The sequence below is a fragment of the Cynocephalus volans genome, chromosome 4 (genome assembly GCF_027409185.1).
Source record: "Cynocephalus volans isolate mCynVol1 chromosome 4, mCynVol1.pri, whole genome shotgun sequence".
In the NCBI taxonomy this organism is placed as follows: domain Eukaryota; kingdom Metazoa; phylum Chordata; class Mammalia; order Dermoptera; family Cynocephalidae; genus Cynocephalus; species Cynocephalus volans.
In genome coordinates this window covers 162,858,879-162,881,571 of record NC_084463.1, presented here as the reverse complement: position 1 = coordinate 162,881,571, position 22,693 = coordinate 162,858,879, and the positions used below count along the sequence as shown (strand labels likewise).

The following is a 22,693-nucleotide window of genomic DNA, read 5'->3' as shown; positions in this document are numbered from 1 at the left end:
TGGCCGAGAGGGAATGAGGAGTTTAAGAGCTGTGCTCTGGTGTCCCATCCTGAAGGACTTTGAAAATAGTGAGATGGAAGGAAAGTTTTTACAATTGCCAAAGACGCAGCCACTTCCTTGCTTTCTCATGTTACAGTTGGGTTTTTATTGTTGTCTATGTTTCAGTGGGGAGCAGTCCTGCCACCACTGGTCTTCCAGGTGAAGTGCAGCTGCTGCGGTAAATGGTGAGCGGATATATGCCTTTGAAGTCAGTGTTGTGTCCTCACTTGCTTCACAGAGGGGAGATATCCACTTTCCTTCTTCTTGAAAATCTCCAGACTGCCACTAAGTCTGGCAACTAATTGTACTTTATGGCCAAATGTTAGAGTAACTTATTTGAAAGGCAGTAACCTAATAGCAAAATTTATATATTTTTGGCACCTGGTGGTATAGGGATCCAAAACCATTACCTTGGTGTTATAAGGCTGTGCCTAATAGCAAATTAAGAGGAAGTTTATGATTTTTCCCACCTTGCTAGGTTTTTGTGTTTTGTGGGTTTACCCTTGGTGTAGGTAACATGGTAAATTTCACTGAGACACTTTATTATCTAAGATAGTTGACTTCTGTTGGAAAGTATTACTGTGACCCTGGAACAACGGAACTTATGTAGAGAAAGACAAATGGAGGGAGGGGGAAAAAGTTGGCTAAATCTTGAACTTTCTCTGAACTTGAAGGATGGAAAATTACCAAAAGGCAAATTAGTCTCTATTATTATATATTCTGTGAACGAATTTTGGCCTTTTAAAGGGCTAGACTAGGAAATCCAGGGCTGAAAAGAAGGCCGGGGCATAAAAGTCCTGAAAAGTACCCAGCATATTATCTATTATGTGATGAGAGGAAGGAAATTTTCAATTAACTAGAGTCTAATTTACTGAAAAATTTCTATATTCTTTTAAGAAAAAGTGTAAAATAAGAAAAAGCAGGATTTTTTTAAGAGTTAGAAACATTCCCTCATATGCCTTGGCGTCAGTTCAAATCTGGTTTCTCTTGCTCTGTGTCTTTCTTGCCTTTCTGGTACTCTGCAGCTGTGTTTCATGTTCCAAATGATGGTCCCAGACCAGTTAAAGTCTTGAATCATTAACATGCATCATATTTGCCAAGTTATATTTATGGGAGGGAGGGAGGTATGAGGAGATTTTAGATTTTCAACAAGAGTATTGTATCTGTTAATCTCTAATTGTCTTATAATTGGGATGGTACCTGATGCGTACTTGATTATTAACCAGGAAAATTCAGTCAAGTGAGATAGCTCCCTCCCTGAGCATTCCTTTTATCTGTGAAGTGATTAAAGAGAACAGTTAGAAAAAACAAGGGTTATTTCTGCTTATTTTTTTTTCCAGAGTTTTTGAATCGGTAATAATTGGGTTAAAAGTTAAAACATTATAAAAGGCTTTATGAGAAAACGTTTTTTTCGGGCCGGCCCGTGGCTCACTCGGGAGAGTGCGGTGCTGATAACACCAAGGCCCCGGGTTCGGATCCCATATAGGGATGGCCGGTTTGCTCACTGGCTGAGCGTGGTGCTGACAACACCAAGTCAAGGGTTAAGATCCCCTTACCGGTCATCTTTTAAAAAAAAAAAAAAAAAAAATGTTTTTCTCACCTCTGACCTTCAGTGCCCCTCTCTAGAGGTAGGCATTGTTACCATTAAATATTCTTCCAGAGATATTCTGCACATATATTAGTATTTGTTATAAGTATATTCATCTTTCAGCATAGGTAAATTGAGAACCTACTGTATGCTAGGCACTGTGCAAGGAGCTAAGGATGTATAGTGCCTGCCCCTCATACTTAACACTTTTTTGCCTTTAAAGGAACACTATGTCTTAGAGATTCTTTTATATTGGTATTCAGTGAGCTGCCTTATTTTTAATAGTTGCATGTGTTATATCTTAATTTAAATATCATTTTGATCTTTTCAGAACAGTTTAAATAACAGAGCTTCTACTTTCTTAAGTTAATCACTGTAACAACATTTTTCATTTGCTGAGTGCCTACTGTTGCCAGGTACTGTATTGATGGTGCTCGTCTCAGTTAATCCGGTCAACCAGCCTATCAGAGAGGCATTCTTAACCCCAGGGGCCCAGAGAAGTTGAATAGCTTGCCTGAAGTTAAAAGTGTTAATAAGTGGTGAATCCTGATTTCAGGATCTTTTCTCTAACCCAGTTGCAATGCAGTATGATGGTTATTTCACATATTCACTCAGATATGCACTTCAGTTCTGGCAGTAGGTTACATTCACCTGTCTATATTTTTGCCCAGACTTTTTGTGATAAGCATTTCTCTACAACAGTACCTATTTCTTGTAAGGTGTGTGCAAAAGTATCCTAACAATGATTCCTATCAAAAACTTAATATGACTATGAGCATGTTGATCAGTCCTATATTTATTACCTATATTTAGATAGATAATAAAGTCAAAAGACAATATCTACTGTAAAATCCATTTGGTTTCTCTCATGGGTTAGAAATCTGTGTAGACCATGCACCATCACAGTCCAGGGACAAGTGACATTTGTATGCATCAAGAGCAGGGTCAAGTGGAGAAGGCTTGAGGATCCTCAAGGTTTCTTCTGACCTTTTCAGACACCCCATTTTACAAAACTTGAGCTGTAAATAGTTCCAGTGTATGAGTCATTGCCCTTTGTTCATTTGTAGATTGTGAAAAAGGAAGTTTAGGATTCTGTATGGTGGTATATATGATCTGTGAGCAGGTAGCTAATGCCTGAAGTTATGGTTGTGGCGTTTTACTTCTTTTCTCCTATCCATATGCTCTTTAGAAGTTGGTCTCTTCCAAGTCTTCCTCTTCAATTCTCTTATTTTTCCTGCCTTTACTTTGGCCTGCTAGCACAGTGGTGAAATTCAGGACTCTGTAGTAGAGTGCTGCAGAAGCCACCTCAGTGGATGCTACAGAGCAGATGGTCAATTTTTAAAACTTCAGAAGTCAAGAAAGTATAAACAGCATGGAAGTAAATCCATAGTAGGGGGGCAAAGGACAGGGAATGAGAGCAAGGACAGATCTTCCCTCCTCTGACTTTATTCTCTGATCTTTTCCCTTGACCGATTTTTGCAATGGCCTATGTGCTTCTATTACGGAACCCAGGTAGTAAGAGAGTGGAGAAGGTGGTGGTTTTTGTGTTTGTTGTGGTGGTAGTGGTGGGGAATATGTGTATGTATTGAGAGGATGGAACTGGCAGACTGGCATTGGCTGTTAAGAGCCAAACCTGAACAGAAGTAGGAGAGGCGGTGAAAAGGTATGTGGAGAAGAAAGAAAGAAGAATGTGGCCAGGACCATGGGAAAGGACGCCCAGTAGCAGTGGTGGTGGTGTGTCTATGCCATCTCCAGTAGAGTTGGGTTTTTGTTGTTGTTATTTTTTGGCAGCTGGCCAGTACAGGGATCCGAACCCTTGACCTTGGTGTTATAACACTGTGTTCTAACCAACTGAGGTAACTAGCCAGCCACCTCCAGTAGAGTTGGTAAGGGAAGCTGGACACTTACAATGTGACCACAGGGAAAGGTCTCCTGAAACATGGTGACTCTTTTCATTCCAAAGCCCTTAGTAATGTTTCTTCTTTATCCACAGCCTAAAGTCACGTGTCTTTTTGTGGGCTTGATTTCTGTTAGGGTCTAGCAGTTTTATTGGAAATATTCAGTGATTGGGAGCAGATTTTAGTTAAATGATTGTCATGGATCATACACATAGAACTTAATATTAACAGATATTCATAGGTTCAGATAAATTAATATAGGTTCAGATTAATATTCAATTGATGATGAACTTTTTAGGGCAAGTTATTATTGGTGTAAATCTTTAAAAAGTAACAGCTTTAATGAGATGTAATTCACATACCATAAAATTCACTCTTTAAATTCTGCAGTTCAGTGGTTTTTAGTGTATTCATAGTTGTACAACCATCACCATTATTTTTTCGGAATATTTTTATCACCCCAAAAAGAAACCCCATAACCATCAGTAGTCTCTATATTACCCCCTCTCCCCAGCCCCTGGCAATCACTAATCTACTTTCTGTCTCTACGGATTTGCCTATTCTACACATTTCATATAAATGGAATCATATAATATGTGGTCTTTTGTGACTGGCTTCTTTTGCTTAGCATGTTTTTAAGGTTCATCCATGTTGTAACATGTATCACTAGTCATTCCTTTTTATGGTTGAATAATATTCCATTGTATGGATATAGCACAATTTGTTTATTCATTCATCAGTTTATGGAAATTCGGATTATTTCCACTTTTTGGCTTATTATAAACATTTTTGTGCTGTTTTTGTGTGCAGATATTGTTTTCTTGGGTATATACCTAGGAGTAGAATTGTGAGTTATGTGTTTTAACTTTTTTTTTTTTTTGTCTTTTTTGTGACCGGCCGCACCACGCCCAGCCAGTGAGCGCACCGGCCATCCCTATATAGGATCCGAACTGCGGCGGGAGCGCTGCTGCATTCCCAGCGCCGCACTCTCCCGAGTGTGCCGCGGGGTCGGCCCTGTTTTAACTTTTTGAAGGTGTCACTGTTCTTTTGAGGCCTGTGTCAAAGAGGACCTCCATCAGGATGGCTGGTTAACTCAGAGCCTGGTGCTGATAACACCAAGATCAGAGGTTTGGAGCCCCGTACTGGCCAGCCATCAAAAAATAAAAAATGAAAGAATCAAAGAGTATCTCCGTGGACCCCAATAAAAATATCTCTCGTGATTGAGAGGATATTGGACAAGATGGTCATTGTTCTGACTCATTGTGATCTTTTACCAGTTACATTTCTTCTGTGATCTGAGTTTTATACATATCAAATGCCAGATCTTAGTTTTGTGGAGTAGTTTTTGTTTTGAATAGATTTTGTGGAGTTTGCCAAGGTTCTTTTTAAATTAATTGTCAACGATATGTTGCCTCCTGTGACACAGTATCTTTGACCCATTTCTGGGTCGACAAAATCTTTAGATTATCTGCTATCTTACATTTTCCAATTTTCTTTTCTCCTCTTAGTGATTAGTGCAATTGATTGTGTAGCTTTATTTAGGGGGAATAATGAATCGGTTTTTATCAATTTTGGGGGGAGTTAGCATAGAATCACTAAGGCATATTGAGAAATTCATTTAATAAAGTTGCTAACTCAGCAGCATGTTTTGTAGTTATTTTTTTCCACATTGATATACTTCACAATAATTTTTTTTCTTTTTCTTTTCTTTCTTTCTTTTCTTTTCTTCTCTTCTCTTCTCTTTTTTCTTCTTTTCTTTTCTTTTCTTTCTTTTTTGGTGGCTGGCCTGTAAGGGAATCAGAACCCTTGATATTGGTGTTATCAGCACTAGGCTCTGAGCTAACTGGCCAGCCAAAAGATTTCATGCCATTTGTTAATTTTATGTATATATTGTAGACTTAAACTGGTTGGTTGCCCTGAAGCATTAGAAAAAAATTTATTTGTCCTTATTGGCAACTTAATGTTTTTAAAAATTGTATTTTGATATATCAGGTATTCACTGATTAAAAAACATGTCAATCAGGATAGGAGATGTGAGTTCTGACATACCACTGAAGGCAGAGGGTGCACAGTGCAGCTCTTTTGTAGGATACTTTGACATCATGCACCAAGAAATTTTCAAATGTTAATGCCCTTTGACCCAGAAAACCCAACTTTAACTATAGGGTCTCATCAGATTCTGCATTAAGATTTACAGGTATATGTATTATAGAATTATGTTTAGAAGCAAAGATATGAAAAAACATATCTCCGTTAAACCGTGCTGTATCTTCAAGGTGAAATTCTGTGCAGACATTAAAAGTCATGTTTTTAAAGCTAAATTGATGGAAAATATTTATAATGTAAGTGGAAAAGGAATATTGTAAAGCTCTATATGCAGTATGATCCCAATTTTGATAAAAAGAAAAAAATAGGAAAAAAGAGCTTACGAAAATGAAAAGAAAAAAATATACCAAAACGTTTAAAGTATTTATATTTAAATGATAGAATTTGGGTAACTTCAGTTATCTTTTCTATTATTGGGGTCTTTTGGATCTGTGTGAACACTATTTTTTGGAACATGAATTCTAAAATCCAAAAGTCAAATAATTTAATACATATTATAAGACAGCTGACTTCAGTTGTTTAGAGAAAAGGTGATAAAACTCAATGGAGTTTTTAAAAACAAGGGCTGGCCAGTTAGGCTGTGCTCTAACCAACAGGGCTTATTACACCAAGGTTATGCGTTTGGATTCCCTTACTGCCTGACTGCCAGGGGAAAAAAAATGCCCATCACTTAAGTGCTTTGTCATTTGTGGCTTATAAGGAGACTTTAAATATGAGGAAAGCAGCACAGCACTGGGCGACGACGTGCTGCCAAGGGGCCGCTTCATTGCTGTTTTCACAAACTCATTCGTTATCTTCAGTATGTCAACTAGTCAGCCACTTGGTTGTTCTTCAGTTTTGGGTTTGTTCTTTGTTTTGTTTTTGCATATTTTTTTCAGATATCATATTCGGTGCGTGCTGTTCATTTGATGAGTCAAGTTATTCTTAATTGGAAGTTAATTCTTGATTAGCTGTATATCAAGAGAAATTGAAATAGTTATTTCATTTCTGATTAACTGACTTCCGTATAAAGGAAGCTCATTATACTGCTTGTTATTCCATTGGTATTATTTTAAAGAACAATGGATCAGAGGTTAGTGATGCCTACACCACTGGATCTGGAGGGCTGAGGTGAGAATTCCTGCCAATGGGTACTTCTTGCTCTTTTCAATTTCCTACCTGTCATGGGTTGCTTAAATGTGTTGAATGTGAAACAAATGTGATGTTTTCACTTTATTTGATATTTTGCTTAAGTGAGTATCTTGTGCCTCCTATATTTATGACTTATATATGTTTATTGTAAAGCTGTTATGCCAGATGATTAAGTTTGTGTTTTCACAAATTTCTTTGAAATCCTTGAGAGCTCCTGGGGTTTTACTTAGGACGATATTTTTGACAAATTGTATGATAAATTGAGCTGTTATATTTTTGCTAGCATTTCTGTGGCATTTCTTCCCACCAGATCTTGTTCCTAGGCATATTATTTGGCTCATTTATAGCTGGCTTTTTGCTAGGTAGTTTTTCACAGTTTGGGTCATTGGTGCCAATGCCTTGCTTCATTTATTTTGGCTGTCACTAAAAAATAACATTTTATTCACAAAAGCCTATTGAGCAACAGAGGCTACAGGTGATACAAAATAGATGGTGTATTTCCAGGTTGTGAGCTTGTTCCTGGCCAAGCTAGCCTTCCTTCCTTCCTTAGGAGTACGGGGATAAACTTTGAATCAAGTTACACAATTTTGAACAGTAGTTCATCTGTTTGCTCTTGCATTTGACTGAGCTTTCCAGAGTATGTGACAGGAAGAAAAACTAGGGCTTTTAATTGATGTGATGCCTGTCCTGTTGCTTAGTAGCCAAAAGCCCATGTTGGCTGTGACTGAACATGGCAGGGGCAACACAGATGAGGAACTGCCCTGAGTTTAGCAGAAAGGTTAAGGCTCCTTTGGTTCCTTCTATCTACACATTTCTATCTGCTTCAGAGCTTACTTTGGGAAAAACAAAAAACTTGGGTTCCCTTTTCTTTCTATTCTTCTTAACTGGGGTAGACAACTTATTTGCCTTCTGGGAAAATAGGTCCTTCATCTTACGTCCTTCCTAGATACTCATGATTGTTTCTCTTTTAAGTAAGCTATTGAAAACACTTCCTAAAAATCTGAGAAAAGTTGTTTGTTTAGAAGCACATTCAAGTTTTTTAATTGGTTAAGAAAAAAATTATTATGTAGGAAAAAATCACTCCTTTTCCCTTTTTTTTGGTGGCTGGCCATTACAGGGATCAGAACCCTTGATCTTGGTGTTATAATGCCATGCTCTAACCACCTGAGCAACTGGCCCACTCAGTATATTCACAGATACATGTAACCACCACAGTCAATTTTAGAACATTTTCATCATTGCAGAAAGAAATCCTGTCTCTTTTAGCTATCATTCCTTACTCCTCAGTACCTCCTTGCTGCCTTATTCCCTGGCAACCACTTAATCTACCTTATGTCTCTATAGATTTCTCTGTTCTGGACATTTTATATGAATGGAATCATATAATGTATGGTCTTTTGTGACAGGTTTCTTTCACTTAGCATAATATTTTTATTTTTCTCAAGAAGATGACTGGTAAGGGAATCTTAACCCTTGACTCGGTGTTGTCAGCACCACGCTCTCCCAAGTGAGCCACGGGCCGGCCCTATATAGGGACCCGAACCTGTGGCCTTGGTGTTGTCAGCACCACACTCTCCCGAGTGAGCCACAGGCCGGCCCCTTGCATAATATTTTTAAGGTTCATCCATTGGTACTTCATTCTTTTTTATTAAAATTATGATAAAATAAACAGCACAAAATTTACCATTTTAACCATTTTTAAGTGTATAGTTCAGTGGCATTAACTATATTCACGTTGTTGTACAATCGTCACCACCATCCATCTCCAGAACTTCATCTTTCCGAACCGAAACTCTGTACCCATTAACACTAACTCCCATTATCCCCTAGTAACCCTTATTCTTTAAAATTCAGTAGCTCAGTCAGAATCTTTTCATTTATTTTGTGTGTGTTTCCTGAAATGTGGTATGTATTCTTTTGATCTACTGCCCTGCCAACAACTTTAATTTTAGCAATGTAAGACCTGTTTCAGTCTTCTGAACTCCAGAATTATTAGATAATAAATTTGTGGGTTTTTTTTTTTTTTTTGGCGACACGCCTGGCTGCTCCTAAATTTGTGTTGTTTTAAGCCACGAAGTTTGTGGTAATTTGTTGTAGCAGCACTAGCAAACTAAGACATTTGTTTCATTTAACTTTATATGGAGTTGTTCCTGATGTAAGGATCTTTTGTGGGTAGATTTTGCAGCTCACATAACATCTACTGCATATGTTTACCATGACACGTGGTGACCTCCAGCTTTGCCTCTTGTCTCTCAGGCAGCACAACATAGTAGTTAAAGACAAGGACTCAACATAGCAGTTAAATCCATATGCTGGATTTGAATCCTGGCTCAGCTTCTTACTTGCTGTGTGATTTTGGTGTGTGCTTCAATTTCCTCATCTGTAAAATGGAGGCGATACCAGCATCCACACTTTAGGATTGTTGGGAGATGAAATGAGCTAACTATGTTCAGTGCTTAAGGCGTTGCAGCACAAAGACTCCATAACTAAGCTCTTTAGAATGACTACATGAAGTCATTCCTCTTTTACAGAGGAATGAATTTGAGGATCAGAGAGCTTTAGTGACATGCCAAGACTGCATGGCTAGTAAGCAGCACAACTGGGATTTGAATCCATGACTCCTTGTCTCTAAAGCTGTTTTTCTTAGTGTGACGCCTTCCCATAGGAAGATGGGGCTGTTGCTTAGAGAACTTACAGTCTAGTTAGGGAGCCAAGCAAGACTAACCCACTAAGCCTGTTAGAGAACAGTATAAGACAGTCAATTATCAATATAACTGGAGGGGTTTGGAGGAGGGCAATGTCAGTGGGACAGAGTGGTGCTGGTTTTTTTTTTTTTGAGTCTGGCACATATGGTTATTATTATTTTTCAGAAAATTATTATTTTAGAAAAAAATATTATTTTCAAAAAATTTTTATTGAGCATGCCACCATTCTGGGCCACTGGGCCTTGAGAATTGAAAGTTAGATATGATTGCCCTTCCCTTCAAAGAGATAACAGCGAAGATGGTGAAAGTTTCACTGAGGAGATTGGAGTTTGAACTTGGTCTTAAAGGGAAGGTAGCTTTTTAGATAGCAGAGAAGAGTAAGGAGAAGTTTTCAGATGGAGAAAGTAAGTGGATGTGGTGAGAAGCCGTGTCTCTTAGTACTAGGTTTAGGTGCTTATACAGAAAATCCCAAGCTGACAGTGGCTTAAACAACACATTTATTTCCTTCTCATATTAAAGAAGACTGGAAGCAGCCAGGCTGGGCAGGAATAGCAATTCCATGGGCTTGATGGGCCTCCTTTTAGCTAACTGCTCTGCCATTCCTAAGTTGTGGCCCTTATTCTCATGATCCAAGATGCTGCTAAAGCTTTGGCCATATGTGCCAGTCAGGATGCTGGCAAGAAAATGGAAACAACACTAGGTATTTCAACAGAGAGAATTTAATATAGGGGATTGAGTTAGGTGTTGGAGAACTGAAAAAGCAAAAAGGGAGCATGGAAGTGATTAAAATAACAACATCAGGAAGCAGCCCAACCCCTGAGCTGGGGAAACAAGGGAAGAGGTTAGGGTTATCAGAATCTGGAAGCCCAGGGAAGGCGCCCACAGAGCTATTGACTCCAACCTCTTGAGGAGAGTGTACTGCTTGGCTGTTGCTGGCATCTTGGCATTCCGAGGCTTGTCCCCTTAGAGCTGGGGCTTAGACCTCTGGCTCTAGTGCTGGTACCTCTGAGCAGGTTCTGGGACTGATGTGTGCAGCTGCTAGGCTGATGTGTGGTTACTGCTGTGTGCCACCAGGAGCAGCCAGCACACATCCTTTCTCCCACCTCCTGCCTTGCAGCCTCCCTCCAGTGTCCCTGCTGGTAGGACCTATCTGGGAACAGCTGATGAAGGAGAAATGTAAGTGGCTTGATAATTGACACACCATTGTATCCTTGCTCCAGCAGCAGCATGGAGAATAGGGAGTAAGGGCAAAGTGTATGAGTAAGTCTTAAGTTGATTTTCCAAGTCACACAAACATGTCGTTTTACATTTTTTTTGCCAGCACTTGGAAACATGGGCACACCTATGTTATATATAACATAGGTATATATAGTTATATATAGTTAAATATAGATTTTTTGCTAGGCACGTTGCTGCCTGAATAAAATCTGGGTTTACTTTCCAAGAAAGAGGAGGAGAATGTCTGCTGTACAAGCAGAACTTTCAAAATTGTTAGGCCAACTTTAATATAGCAACATTAACCTTCAAATGAAAATTTCTGCCCATTATCTTTCCACTCCAACAAATTAAACGATTTCTATTGGCCTTTATTTCCTGGCAGCGCTTGTCAATATATACTCATAATCCTTGTAAAGTAGGGCACGTGATAATGTAAATTAGCTTTGTATTTTAGCCTCACTTTTGGAGGTCTAGCTTGTCTAGGCTGGAATGTTCATGGGATGGAACAATGGAAGAGGCTGGTGGCTCCCATGACTGGGGCGGTTAGAAAGCTGTGGTCTAATTTGCTGATACTCTTTTCTCCAAAAGTTGTGCATATACTGCTGTATAATGTTGATACATATGACAGTTAAGTGTGGACTGAAGATTTGCTGAAGCCATAGCTTCAAACACTGTCCCATGATTCTGAGTTTCTGTCTTGGAGTTTTTTTTGTTTTCTTGACTGGAAAGGGGATCTTAACCCTTGACTTGGTATTGTCAGCACCACCCTCAACCAGTGAGCTAACTGGCCATCCCTATATAGGGATCCGAACCCTTGGCCTTGGTGTTATCGGCACCACACTCTCCCAAGTGAGCCACGGGCCGGCCCTGCACACAGGCAATATTAAAAAAAACTCTCCCCCAACTGTACTCTAGAAATACAGATTGGGAATTTATTTTTAATGTGACTCGTGGAGTTAATCTAAAAACTGTGGACTTAATCATTTACATTCCAGGTATCTGGAGAGAATAAACTGAGACTTAAAATGAGAACCATTCTTGTGTAACCCTAATTTCTCCTTTCTTTTTATCCAAGAAGAGTCGTTTAGCTCACCTTCAAAATACAGATGTTTACTGTCCTCTTACTTCTGACAGAGGTGGCCTCAGTAATATGCTGTTCCAGTGCGCCTTACCTGACACTACAGCCACCATTGGCGATGAACCTCGGAAAGTGCTCCTGCGGCTGTATGGAGCGATTTTGCAGATGGTGAGTTCATAGGCTGCTTTGGGAGGGAGGGACCTGTTAACATTTTTAAATCCTGTTTTCTAAGATGCCTGAAAGAGATTTTAAAGACTTTAGTGGTGTTACTAAAGATATTTAAATATATTGCTTTTATTTTAATTGGGCTGCAAAACTTGGTTTATTGTTTACATTCTAAGTTAATTTCTGTTTTTACTTATTATGTATTGGTAAGCTAGTATAAGTATTTCCAGTTTTACATCCAGAGAAGGTATAATGTTGGTATATAGTACTTGGTGATTTTTGGATTTTCTACACATTGAAATTTTCAGTTCAGATTTAGATTATAAAATTCTAATGTGGAAAAGGTATTGTTTTTATAGCATAATCAAAAAGATTTTAGAGGATAGTCCCAAATTTTTTTTAACAAAGTATGATTTCAGTGAAGCTGAATTTATTAGCTTATTTCTCTGAGATTTCTTTAAAATTTTGAATTTGTTAAATTTTATAATCTTTCTAAAATTTTATATTACTTAATCTAGATTAATTTTCAACTGAAGTACCTTATTTATTGAATTGTCTTATCTAATTATAAGCTATCCCAAACGTCTGAATTTTTTGATTTGTTTGTTTTACTGTTTATGTTATGAATTTACCATTTCACCGACTGCACATAGAAATGTTAGGTTGATTTATTTCTCCGGTAGGTTTTTGAAATCTATTTTAATCTTCTTTGGAAGGGTTCATTTTTTGTATCTTCATGAAATAGAGCAGAGTAGTTTTCTGACTAAATTCTTTAAAAGACCAGTCTATTTCATCTCAATCTAAAAAGTAAGTCATGTCCATGTCTATGATATTTGTTTAGAAATATTAAAGTTTAAATTGGCAATCTAGATGTTAATTTGTTAAAAAAAAAAATTTGTCATAATGTGAATGAACCCTTTCACTAGATAATTTTTCCTTGACTGTGTCAAGCTGCAAAAGTGATTAAGATCTAAAAATGCTGGGAATGAGTTAGCATGTTTGGAGGTACATAGCTATTCCACATGTGTTCCTTTGCCCAGGACATCTGAAGTTGCTTTGTAATTAGGTACATACAGCTGGCGAACAGCTAGAGCTACAGTTGAAGCTAACTTAGAACACTGAACACAAGCAGGAAAGATTCTTGTGCTTACCATACAGTTTGGTTTTTTTACTTGATCAGTTGCAATTTCAAAGCACAGTTTTTGGAATAATGTCCTTTTGGCACTTTTAATGAGATCAGTTTTTTAAGTCATTTTTTCCTTTGAGGACTGTTTACATTTTGTAACTATCAAGACCCATTTCTGCTCTTTCATTTTGAGTTTTACATTTAAGCATTACTTTTTAAATACTTTAGTAAATAGCTACTGAAATTGCATGTGATATGACTATTCAAGTCTGATTTGTGAGGCTTTCATTTCTATTTATAATTTAATAGAAGCATTTTAGATGTGCAGAATGTGCTCTTCTATGTACTAGACTAAACTAGGAGTCAAGTCCTGTGCTTTAGAGCAGTGCTGCAGTGATGGAAGTAATGGAATGTTCTGCATCTGTGTTGTCCAGTACGCTCATCACCAGCCACATGTGAGTATCGAACACTTGAAATGTGTCAAGTGTGACCGATGAACTGAATTATAAATTTTATTTAATTTTAATTAATTTAAATTGGAATAGTCACATGTAGCTGGAGGCCACTGTATTGGACAACCTGGCTGTAGAATGTGCTGGGTTACTATGTGAGCAATTAGTAAAAGCCAACTGCCACACAGCCTGCAAATTGGCAGTTATTCTTTCCCCTAATAAAGACTCACTATCAATTGTTAATCTTTTGTCCTTTTTGAAATTTTAGCAGTCTGGAAGTATTACCTTGTAGTAGTTAAGTACAGTAGAAATGACTGGAGATAAAATTTGTTTAAACAGAATTTTATGTCCTTATTTATTTTTAAGGAAAAAAAGAGATGATTAGGTTACTCAAAAAAATAAATAGCAGAATAATTGAAGCCACTGAAAATGGAAAGAACTCTTACCAAACTAAAAGAGTGGAGTATATTTTACACACAATTCAAGTTTCAGGGGAGAAGCACTCTACTTTTAGCTTCTCAATTATATTTTTATTAGGCTTATGTTAAATTAGTTTCCATTCCTGAAGCTACATCCACTGATGAAAGGTGGAAATCGTGCTGGAAAACATCTTGGATAGATAGGGAAATGAGTATTCTAAGTGAATAGTAACCACATGTCTCACAATCTCACAATTGGTTTACTAGACAATAAGCCCGTTTTTGTTGGGAAAAAGCTACTCCTTTGATTCATAGTAGGGAATCTGTATTTTCAATACACTTACTCAGTTGGTCTAATCCTTAATTTAAGCACTATTTTTTGGTCGAAGTTTAAACTTAGTAAAATCATGAAACTACAGCCTCACATTTAAATATTTTTGGTTCCCAAGCTCTGCCGGGTTTAGCAGGAACACTTGTTCCCAATTAGAGTTTCAGATATTAATGGCCATTGTAGACTATTGGCTATTGGAGATACTCTGACAACACGAGGAGAGGAACCAAATTCAGGGACTCTGAAAAATAGCTGTGGTAGGAAAGAAGGAGTGGAGAGGAGACCAAGGTGTGAGCCAGGCAGCAAGTGCCGTGTGCTTTTAAAAAGTTGAAATTCCATAGCCCTGCGCAAGGGATTTTACCTTTTCAAGTATTTTCAATTTAGTTTTAAAATTCCTATTTATTTATTTTTGCTGGGGCATGGGTGCAATCACATTGCCAATTTATGGTGAACTCCTTGAATAAATCTGGCCTATAGGGGAAGGAGATGTTTACAGTATACAATGAAGCTTTTGTTCCCATCACAACAAAAAAATTGCCAGAATTGGGAGTAAATTGTCAGGATTTGCATTAATTAAGAGATGTGGCTGAGCAAATACAGAGCTCCAAATAATAAATCACATTACTCTCATAAATTTATGGGTTGGGCGAGCCTGTGGCTCACTTAGGAGAGTGTGGTGCTCATAACACCAAGGTCATGGGTTCAGATCCCTATATAGGGATGGCTGGTTAGCTCACTCTGCAGAGCGTGGTGCTGACAACACCAAGTCAACGATTAAGATCCCCTTACCGGTCATCTTTTTAAAAAAATAATAAAATAATAAATGAATGAATAAATAAATAAATAAATTTATGGATTAAAGACAATTAAATACAGTACGATTCAAATTTTCAGCTTTCCATTTTTACTCTACCTTATAGGAAAACACACATTCATTTTATGCATATATATGTTTAGACAAATATAACTGGTATCTCCTAAATCAACTATGTAAATGCAGTTATATCGTCCTTTAAGCATGTGGATTAGAATTCACTCCTTCCTTGAAAAATGTTAATTGAAGATGCCTACACAAATGATAAGTCCATGTATTTTCTCAAAATGTTTTGCTTAATTATATGAAAGAGCAGTTTAAGTTTAGTATGTCCCTTTTTTCCCTTTACTCTCCTTGTTTTAGGCTTTTGAACTGTTACCTCTGTGAGAATCAAGTATTAAGTAGAAATATTTCTCATGTTCTTTGACCAACAGATGATTTACAAGTGACTTATTTTAAAATAACTAGATGCATCTCAGCTTTCTCATTTTTCTTCCTCTTGGTGTTGCAAGATGTCTTGTCCTTAGCAACAATGAAATGACTGCTCTTTGGTGCAGTTCCTTTTTTTGGCAACTGGTGGGTAGAGGGATCGAACCCTGGACCTTGGTGTTACCATCCCCATGCTCTAACCAACTGAGCTAACCGGCCAGCTTGTGGTACAGTTCTTTAAGGGTTAAGTACCACAAAGGCAAGCTAAAATCCTCTGATTGGGATAAGGCCCACAGTTTCTGTCCCACAAACATCTGTCTCTTCCAGCTCCTATTTCTACATAAGATGAGACAGAAGCAAACTTCCTAATTGTATCCTGAAGGTTTTGTTTAGGATTTGTGTTAGTTTTAGGGACTTAAGAAAAGTCCTGTGTTTAAGGATAAGAATTTTTGAAATTCTTGAAAATATGAATCAATGAAAATATTGGTCTGATCTTATTAATACATGTCAATATAATTTAGTGTCTGTTTCACATAGACTGTACTTTTCGTGGGGAGGAGTTTATTTTCATTAGTTGCAAAGACGATGAAAACCAAACTTAATTGTAAAATTACCCTGAACAAAAATAATTTAATAGAACTTCTGAGAAGTTACAGTTTAGCCTTTGCCTTTGTGGAAAGAGATGTAATTGCTAGTAGAGAGCTTGAAACTATAAAACTAGCTATAAATGTAACTTGATTTTTTTCCTTTCTGATACTGGGAAGGAACATGAGCTCTGCAACGTCCAGTAGCAGCCTTTTCAAAGAAGCAAGTTTGGCTGATTACAAATAACCAGTTTGCTTATTTATCATGAATTGTGGAAGACACAAATGTCAGTACGTATTGTTCATTCAATGTAACCTGTGCCGGTTGGCGGAAGTCTCAGAGGATTGCTTTGTCCTTTCCTCTGTCAAAACAGTGACTCTGTGTTAAGCCAATTCCTTCTGTGCATGAATGGAGAGATTTGGCCTCACCGTTATGAACGGGCTCACAGGCATGAATGTTTATAGTACACGTCAGAGATCTCTCTTGAGTGTTGTCTGGAAACATGTTTTTGTTTGTTTTTTGAGTAATTGAAGGCTAATATTAGTGCTTGTTTGAGTACTAACCGTAATAAAATTAAAGGCATCAAGGCACAACGCAGATATGTGTTAGTAATTAAAAAGAGTAAAATTTGGGACACTGTCCTCTTTGAATCCAGGAAAGAAAATGTCCTCTTTCCTATTTTCTTTTTACTGCAGTTCAATTAAAAGTTAAACCACAATAAATATGGAACCAGCACATAGATAGTTAATATTAAACTATTGGCTACCGAGAAATTGTGTTTAAAAGTATTTCTGTATGGAACTAAGGTCATGTACACCTGTGCAAAGACATTGTCACTGATGCTTCTTGAGGGAGAGCCACGTCCCTGGTAAACGAATACTGTGGATTATCTTTTTCTCATTGTATTATGGTCATTATGAGTTTAAGTAGTTTTGTTTACTCTGCTTTAAAAAAGTCTTCAAGTGCTTGAGTATGGTGTAATTATATCTATTTCTAATGTAGTTAAAATTTCCCTCTCACAAGTAAAACATGTTTCTAGTATTGTGTATACTCATTTGGTCTAACCTAATATTTCTTTAGCTAATACTCTCCAGAGATTGCTGCCAAATTACTACCAATAGTCCTTTCATACCTGCTTTGGTGCCTTCTTTTGATAACTAAATAAGTCACAGACTACTGTGTCTAATTTTGACATATTCAAAGTGTCTTTGTCTTGCTGGTCTTAAATGTTTGGGATTTATAGCATGAAGCAATGCAGATTTCTGGTCCCTGGAACGATGGTTTGACCGCAGCCCACCCCTCCTTGGGAAGGAATGTCTTTGTGTTGGGTGGAGTGAAGGGCATTGGGGGTAATGTACCACTTTAGCTGTATGTGCATGTGTTCTCTGCTGCAGGCTTGTCCATGCGATCGTGCCTGGAGCACTCTGGTTTCCAGGTGACAGACACGATTCACGGTATAGTATGAGACCTCTGAAGTTGGAGCATTCTCTACAGCTATAATTTCTTTCTTTTAGTTCTTGGATTCAAGAAATGCTTTTTAAAAAGGAAGTTGTAATGCTTGTTAAGTAGCACCAGCTACAGTTTGTGCTGTATTTAAAGAGGTACAGTGATTAAGATTTCAGAATGTTATATATTGAATATATCACTTTTTATTTTTGTTTTTGTTTTTTGTCCAAGGCAAATCAGATCCCTTGCTTCTGTTTCCTCAGTAGAAAATGATAAACATTTAGTAATTTCTGAAATTTATGGGCCTCAACTAGAAAATTTAATTGAAGGGCTTAGGTTCTTTCATCCCAGTTTCTGCATTAAGGAAACATCGTATATTATATTGCTATTTTGGTCAGAATTAGAAATAAACTTTCTTCTTTGTCCTTATCAGTTAGTATACTTTTGTATGTCTTAGCTGGGTGCCCAATACCTTTATGAAGCTCAGCCACACTTATCTGACATGGAAGCTTGCACAAGCTGGAGAAATGAGGGCATGCTTCCTGGGAAAGTATTAATTGAAAGTCAACCCTTAGGGTGCTTATATGGAAGGTATTTTGGCCTTGGAGGTCTCAGGAGTCTTGGGTCAGCAGGTTGCCCTGGATCAGACATTAATTTTGAGAAGGTCCTGAAATGAGCCTTCTTTACCTGGCCTTCCACTCACCTGTCTTTCTACTGGCTTATGTCATGTAGAGACTTTTAGAAGTTCTAGTCTCCTGTCAGCATTCCTTAAGACATCCAATTTTGAAATTATTAATGTTCAGAGAGATCAGGTTGTTTTAGAATGTTCCTTGGGATATTTGAAGTTTCTTTAGAGACAACCAAAAAATGTTAGAAATCACTAGTCTTTAAATTTTGTGATTCATATGTGCTTGTTAAGTAATCACATAAGCTATACTTTAAATCATTATATCAGCTCACATTTTAATGTGGTCTATAAAATATTTTTAGAAAATGTTAAGAAATAATAAAAGCAATAAATAACAGGGTATTTTCATCCTTTTCGTAGAAATCAGGGAGGAGGAAGGGTAGGGTCTATGATAACACTGAGAAGAAAACACACTGCAAAGAAAATATACTGCAAAATATTGATCAAAAGAGTCACATGACTACTGTTCATTCTGTGGAGTCATGATTCTCACACTCTCTCCTGCACCATCTCTCCTGAGGTGGAACATAGTCTCAGGCGAGGTACTGCCCCCATGTTAAGAATACTTTCTCTCCTAGAGAGTTGAAAATGTGGTCGTATGTGGCTGTTGGAAGTTGTCACAGCCACAGGCTGCACAGTAAAGAAGCCCATGCCACCCCAGGACCAAAGGACTATCAGAGCTAGTGAACATTCAGGATGGTGCCACACATCCTGCTGTTCTCAGGGTCGATCCCGATGGCCTGGGAGCCGTTCAGGACTCCACTCGTGAGGATCATCCTAGGTTGGTGGAGAGATGGATTTTCCCAGACCAAGTTTTAGATTTGCTAGGAGTTGAGTCTGGCTAACAGTTGTTATTGTCCTTTTTTAGTCATTAATTTATGGGTCCCAAAGCATTTTTAAAAAGCCACAACCAATTTACTGTTTTATGTAGAGCCTTTTAAAAGAGACGGTAGGTGAGTGACCTATTTAGTTCTTTTTTGGTGGGAAGAGAATGTCATCCATGTTTTTATAAAACACTCTTCATTGTATCATTGGCCAAAATAAAATAAAATAAAAGCCTTAAAATGCAATTATGTCAGAAAGGTAACATTTGAAACCTTGTACAAAATATATTTATTATAAAAGTAACGTATGCTTTTAAGCACTTTTTAAAGTATAAAAGAATGTAAAGTAAAAATGAAAGTCCTTTATTCTGTCATCTTACTTCCTAGCTAATAGAATTTAGGCTTTTTGGAATTTAAGTTTAAATTTAAAATTCTTAGCCAATCAAAAATCTGTTTCAGTTTTTTAAATCTTTTGTAACTTTAAAAACAAAATATTATACCCCATTTATTATTGCTGTCATTTTATTTTCTACAACAAGGGCTAATGAATACATGACTAACTTACAGATTCTTTTGAGAACCAAGCCCAAAATAGGAAAAAAAGAAGGTGGGAGGAAGCCAGTGGCAGTATATTTTTAATTATCATTGGGTGTCTTTTTTTTTTTAGGTAATAGCTTTATAACATAAAATTCATCTATTTATAGTATACAATTCAGTGGTTTTCAGTATACTCATAGATTTGGGTGTCTTACACATATTTGAGACATTCTGATTTCTTAGGCCTTGGAATTTCAGTGTTTATTTCTAAAATCTTTATTATATGGAATTTCAGATACATGCAGTAGACAGAAGAGTATATCTTTTTTTTTTTTTTTAAAGATGACCAGTAAGGGAATCTCAACCCTTGGCTTGGTGTTGTCAGCACCACGCTCAGCCAGTGAGCCAACCAGCCATCCCCATCTGGGATCCGAACCCGTGGCCTTGGTGTTATCAGCACCGCACCCTCCCGAGTGAGCCACAGGCCGGCCCAGAAGAGTATATCTTGAAATCCCAAGTGTCCATTATTCATCTTTCCCTCATGGCCAGTCGTCTTCCGTGTTTTCCCTCATCCATTCCCTCAGGGCTATTGAAGCAAATTCTGGATATCATATTATTTCTTTTATAAATATCTCAGTCTGTATTTATGTAAGATGATTTTAAAAAAAAATAACCACAATATTGTTCACGTCAAAAAAAATTTAATAGTTATTTAATATTAAATAGCCAGTATTCACATTTCTAATAAAGTTAAAAATTGTTTACTTTTATTTTATAACTTATACAGGACAATTTTTTTGTTAACTTGAAAGTAAGTCAGAAAAGTTTGAAGTCATGCTAAATATTTGTACAATGTAATTTAATATCTGCTTCAAATAAATTTGTGCCACTAAAGTAAAATCCTACGGATTATAAATATATCTTACTTGCTGTCTTTCTGGGCAGAAAACTTCTTTGACCTCTCTTGGCAAAATGAGTCTATCTCTACTTGACTGACCTCAGGAGAAGGCTTCTCTTACCTTTCCATGAATATCTACTTGGTTTGAGATTTTCTGCTCTTACTCTTATTTACAGGACTTAGGGAACCTGAACATTCTGTACTGAGGAAACAGAACAGAGGGTTGGATATTGCAGAAGTCCATCTTGCCTTCATGATGGTGCTCTTATGGTATAAATAATGTGTTCATTGGGGGGGGGTTGGAAGGGGTGAGGAAACTATTAATGGAATTTACTTTCATTTATGGTGCTAATATTTTGAAAAGGATTGGCCTTGGGAGCTAAGCCAATTTGTAACTGAATGAAGCAACTTGCTTTTGAGAGCACCATTAGACAAGGGAAAGGGACTTCTATTGGCTAAATAACCCATTAACTGTATCTCCCTGAGAAGATACAGTTAGAGTAATAACAGCATAGGAATAACCATAGTCATTTAGAATTTTGTACAGGTCAAATCCCGTTACAACAACTTTCACTAGGATATCCAAATTCCTCGTCTTTTTTTTTTTGGCAGCTGACCATTACAGGGTTATTTGTCTTAAAACTTTTCCGACAAAATATTACTATGTAATATATCAAATTGTAGAACTTTGTTCTTATCTTTTCTTGGAAAAAAGCACAATGACTAATTTTTAAGGGGCATTTCGGCCCCATTCAGTGACCTAATTAACACTGCAGCCAGTTTTGCCATTACCAGGACCATGGATGTGAGTTTGCCTTGGCCAGTTGGCTCCATCGCCCTTGGTTGTCCTTGGGCCTGTTTGCCTTGTGCTTCACAGTGCTAGAGTGTTTGTTTACTCATCAGTCCAAAGCGTGTAGTAAGCACGAGGATTTGTTTGGTGCTTTGGGGGAAGACTAACAAAGGATGGAGTTTCTGTTCATTAGGAGCTTAGAGACCATTTGGAAAGCAGACAACTAAAGTAGGAGCCTAAAGTAATGATGCAGTCATGAGATTATTTTGGAGTTAAGGAAGGAGTAAAGCTTTCGTAACACCTCGTTATTACTCCCTAGGGTTTATCACATCATACATCAAACCAGCAGCAAAGGTCTAAAAGTATTTTTGTAGTATTTTGATTTTTATAGCTTTCATTGTAACGGGATTTAACCTGTAACATCTTTTCATCAGAGAAATGCAGATTACACAAATGAAAATATCATATATCTCCATTTGTACTTTTCTGTACTTTGTACCAAATGTGCTTAATTGTATGTTAAAGATATTATTGAATATTTATAAGTGCAAGCATTAAGAGCCTTTTGCAGATAGTTTTATAAACGTGGATATTTATTTTGTTTACTTTTATATTGAGTAAGATAGAACATGTATTGTTTATACAAAACACACATTACAATATCTGTGGAATGTTATTTCAGTGTGTGATGGATGAGAGAGGTTGCTTTAAATCATTACTTTTTTGAATGGTGCTAGAGTAGCTGGTGTTGCTTAACGTGGCGTTTTTTTTCCTGTCCATACTTTTCACCCTTGGTACAGGTATTTTTGATAAAGCTGTGGAATGGAAAGGTATGTTTTTCATGGGATGTTCAAGAATCTGTTACCTTAAAATTTTTAAGAGGTTTCCTTTTTAGGATTCCTTTTGTGTCTGGCTTAAGCAGACTTAGTTTAATTGTAACAAATAACATATTTTTAGAGGCCATATTTGAGTATAAAATTTTGACATGACACCCAAGTTTCTGACTTTACTTTTCCCCATTCCCTTATTAAAGATAGTGTGAAGATTTTTAAAGCACTTGGGGTGGGGGTTGCTTTTAAAATATGTGATCTGTGCCATGAAGAAAGACTGTAGCTTAAGAGTTGCTTACGGTAGTTAATGATCTAGTATGTTGTTATTGCTAAAATCCTGGTTGCCAATAATTTGCAATTTCATTGAGGAAAGTATTGTAAAAGTACCCCTTAATATATTAATATTTAAAATAATTTTCAGGACTTTATTAAATTCACACAATCCTCTTGGTGGAGGAACAACTCAGATTGAGCTGGTGACTGGCTGAACCAGAAGGGTTTAGTCTGTGAAAGTGGCAAGTTGGCAGGGTGCATCTGTGCAGATTCTGTGCCAGAGTTCCTGCCTGCACAGTGCTTTCTTTGTCCGTGTTCTTTGC

At 37.2% G+C, this 22,693-nt stretch overlaps 1 protein-coding gene across 4 annotated transcripts in view; it reads left to right on the top strand.

The window, feature by feature from the left end:
• CHKA (choline kinase alpha) overlaps positions 1 to 22,693 on the top strand; it is a 63,493-nt gene that overhangs the window by 11,888 nt on the left and 28,912 nt on the right. For 2 of the 4 annotated variants that reach the window (XM_063093319.1, XM_063093318.1), the window contains exon 2: positions 11,820 to 11,931. In XM_063093319.1, the coding sequence (XP_062949389.1) occupies positions 11,820 to 11,931 (112 nt within the window). Of the gene's footprint in view, positions 1 to 161; positions 225 to 11,819; positions 11,932 to 22,067; positions 22,098 to 22,693 lie in introns of those variants that run through there. The other 2 variants (XM_063093321.1, XM_063093320.1) reach the window with 2 other exon arrangements.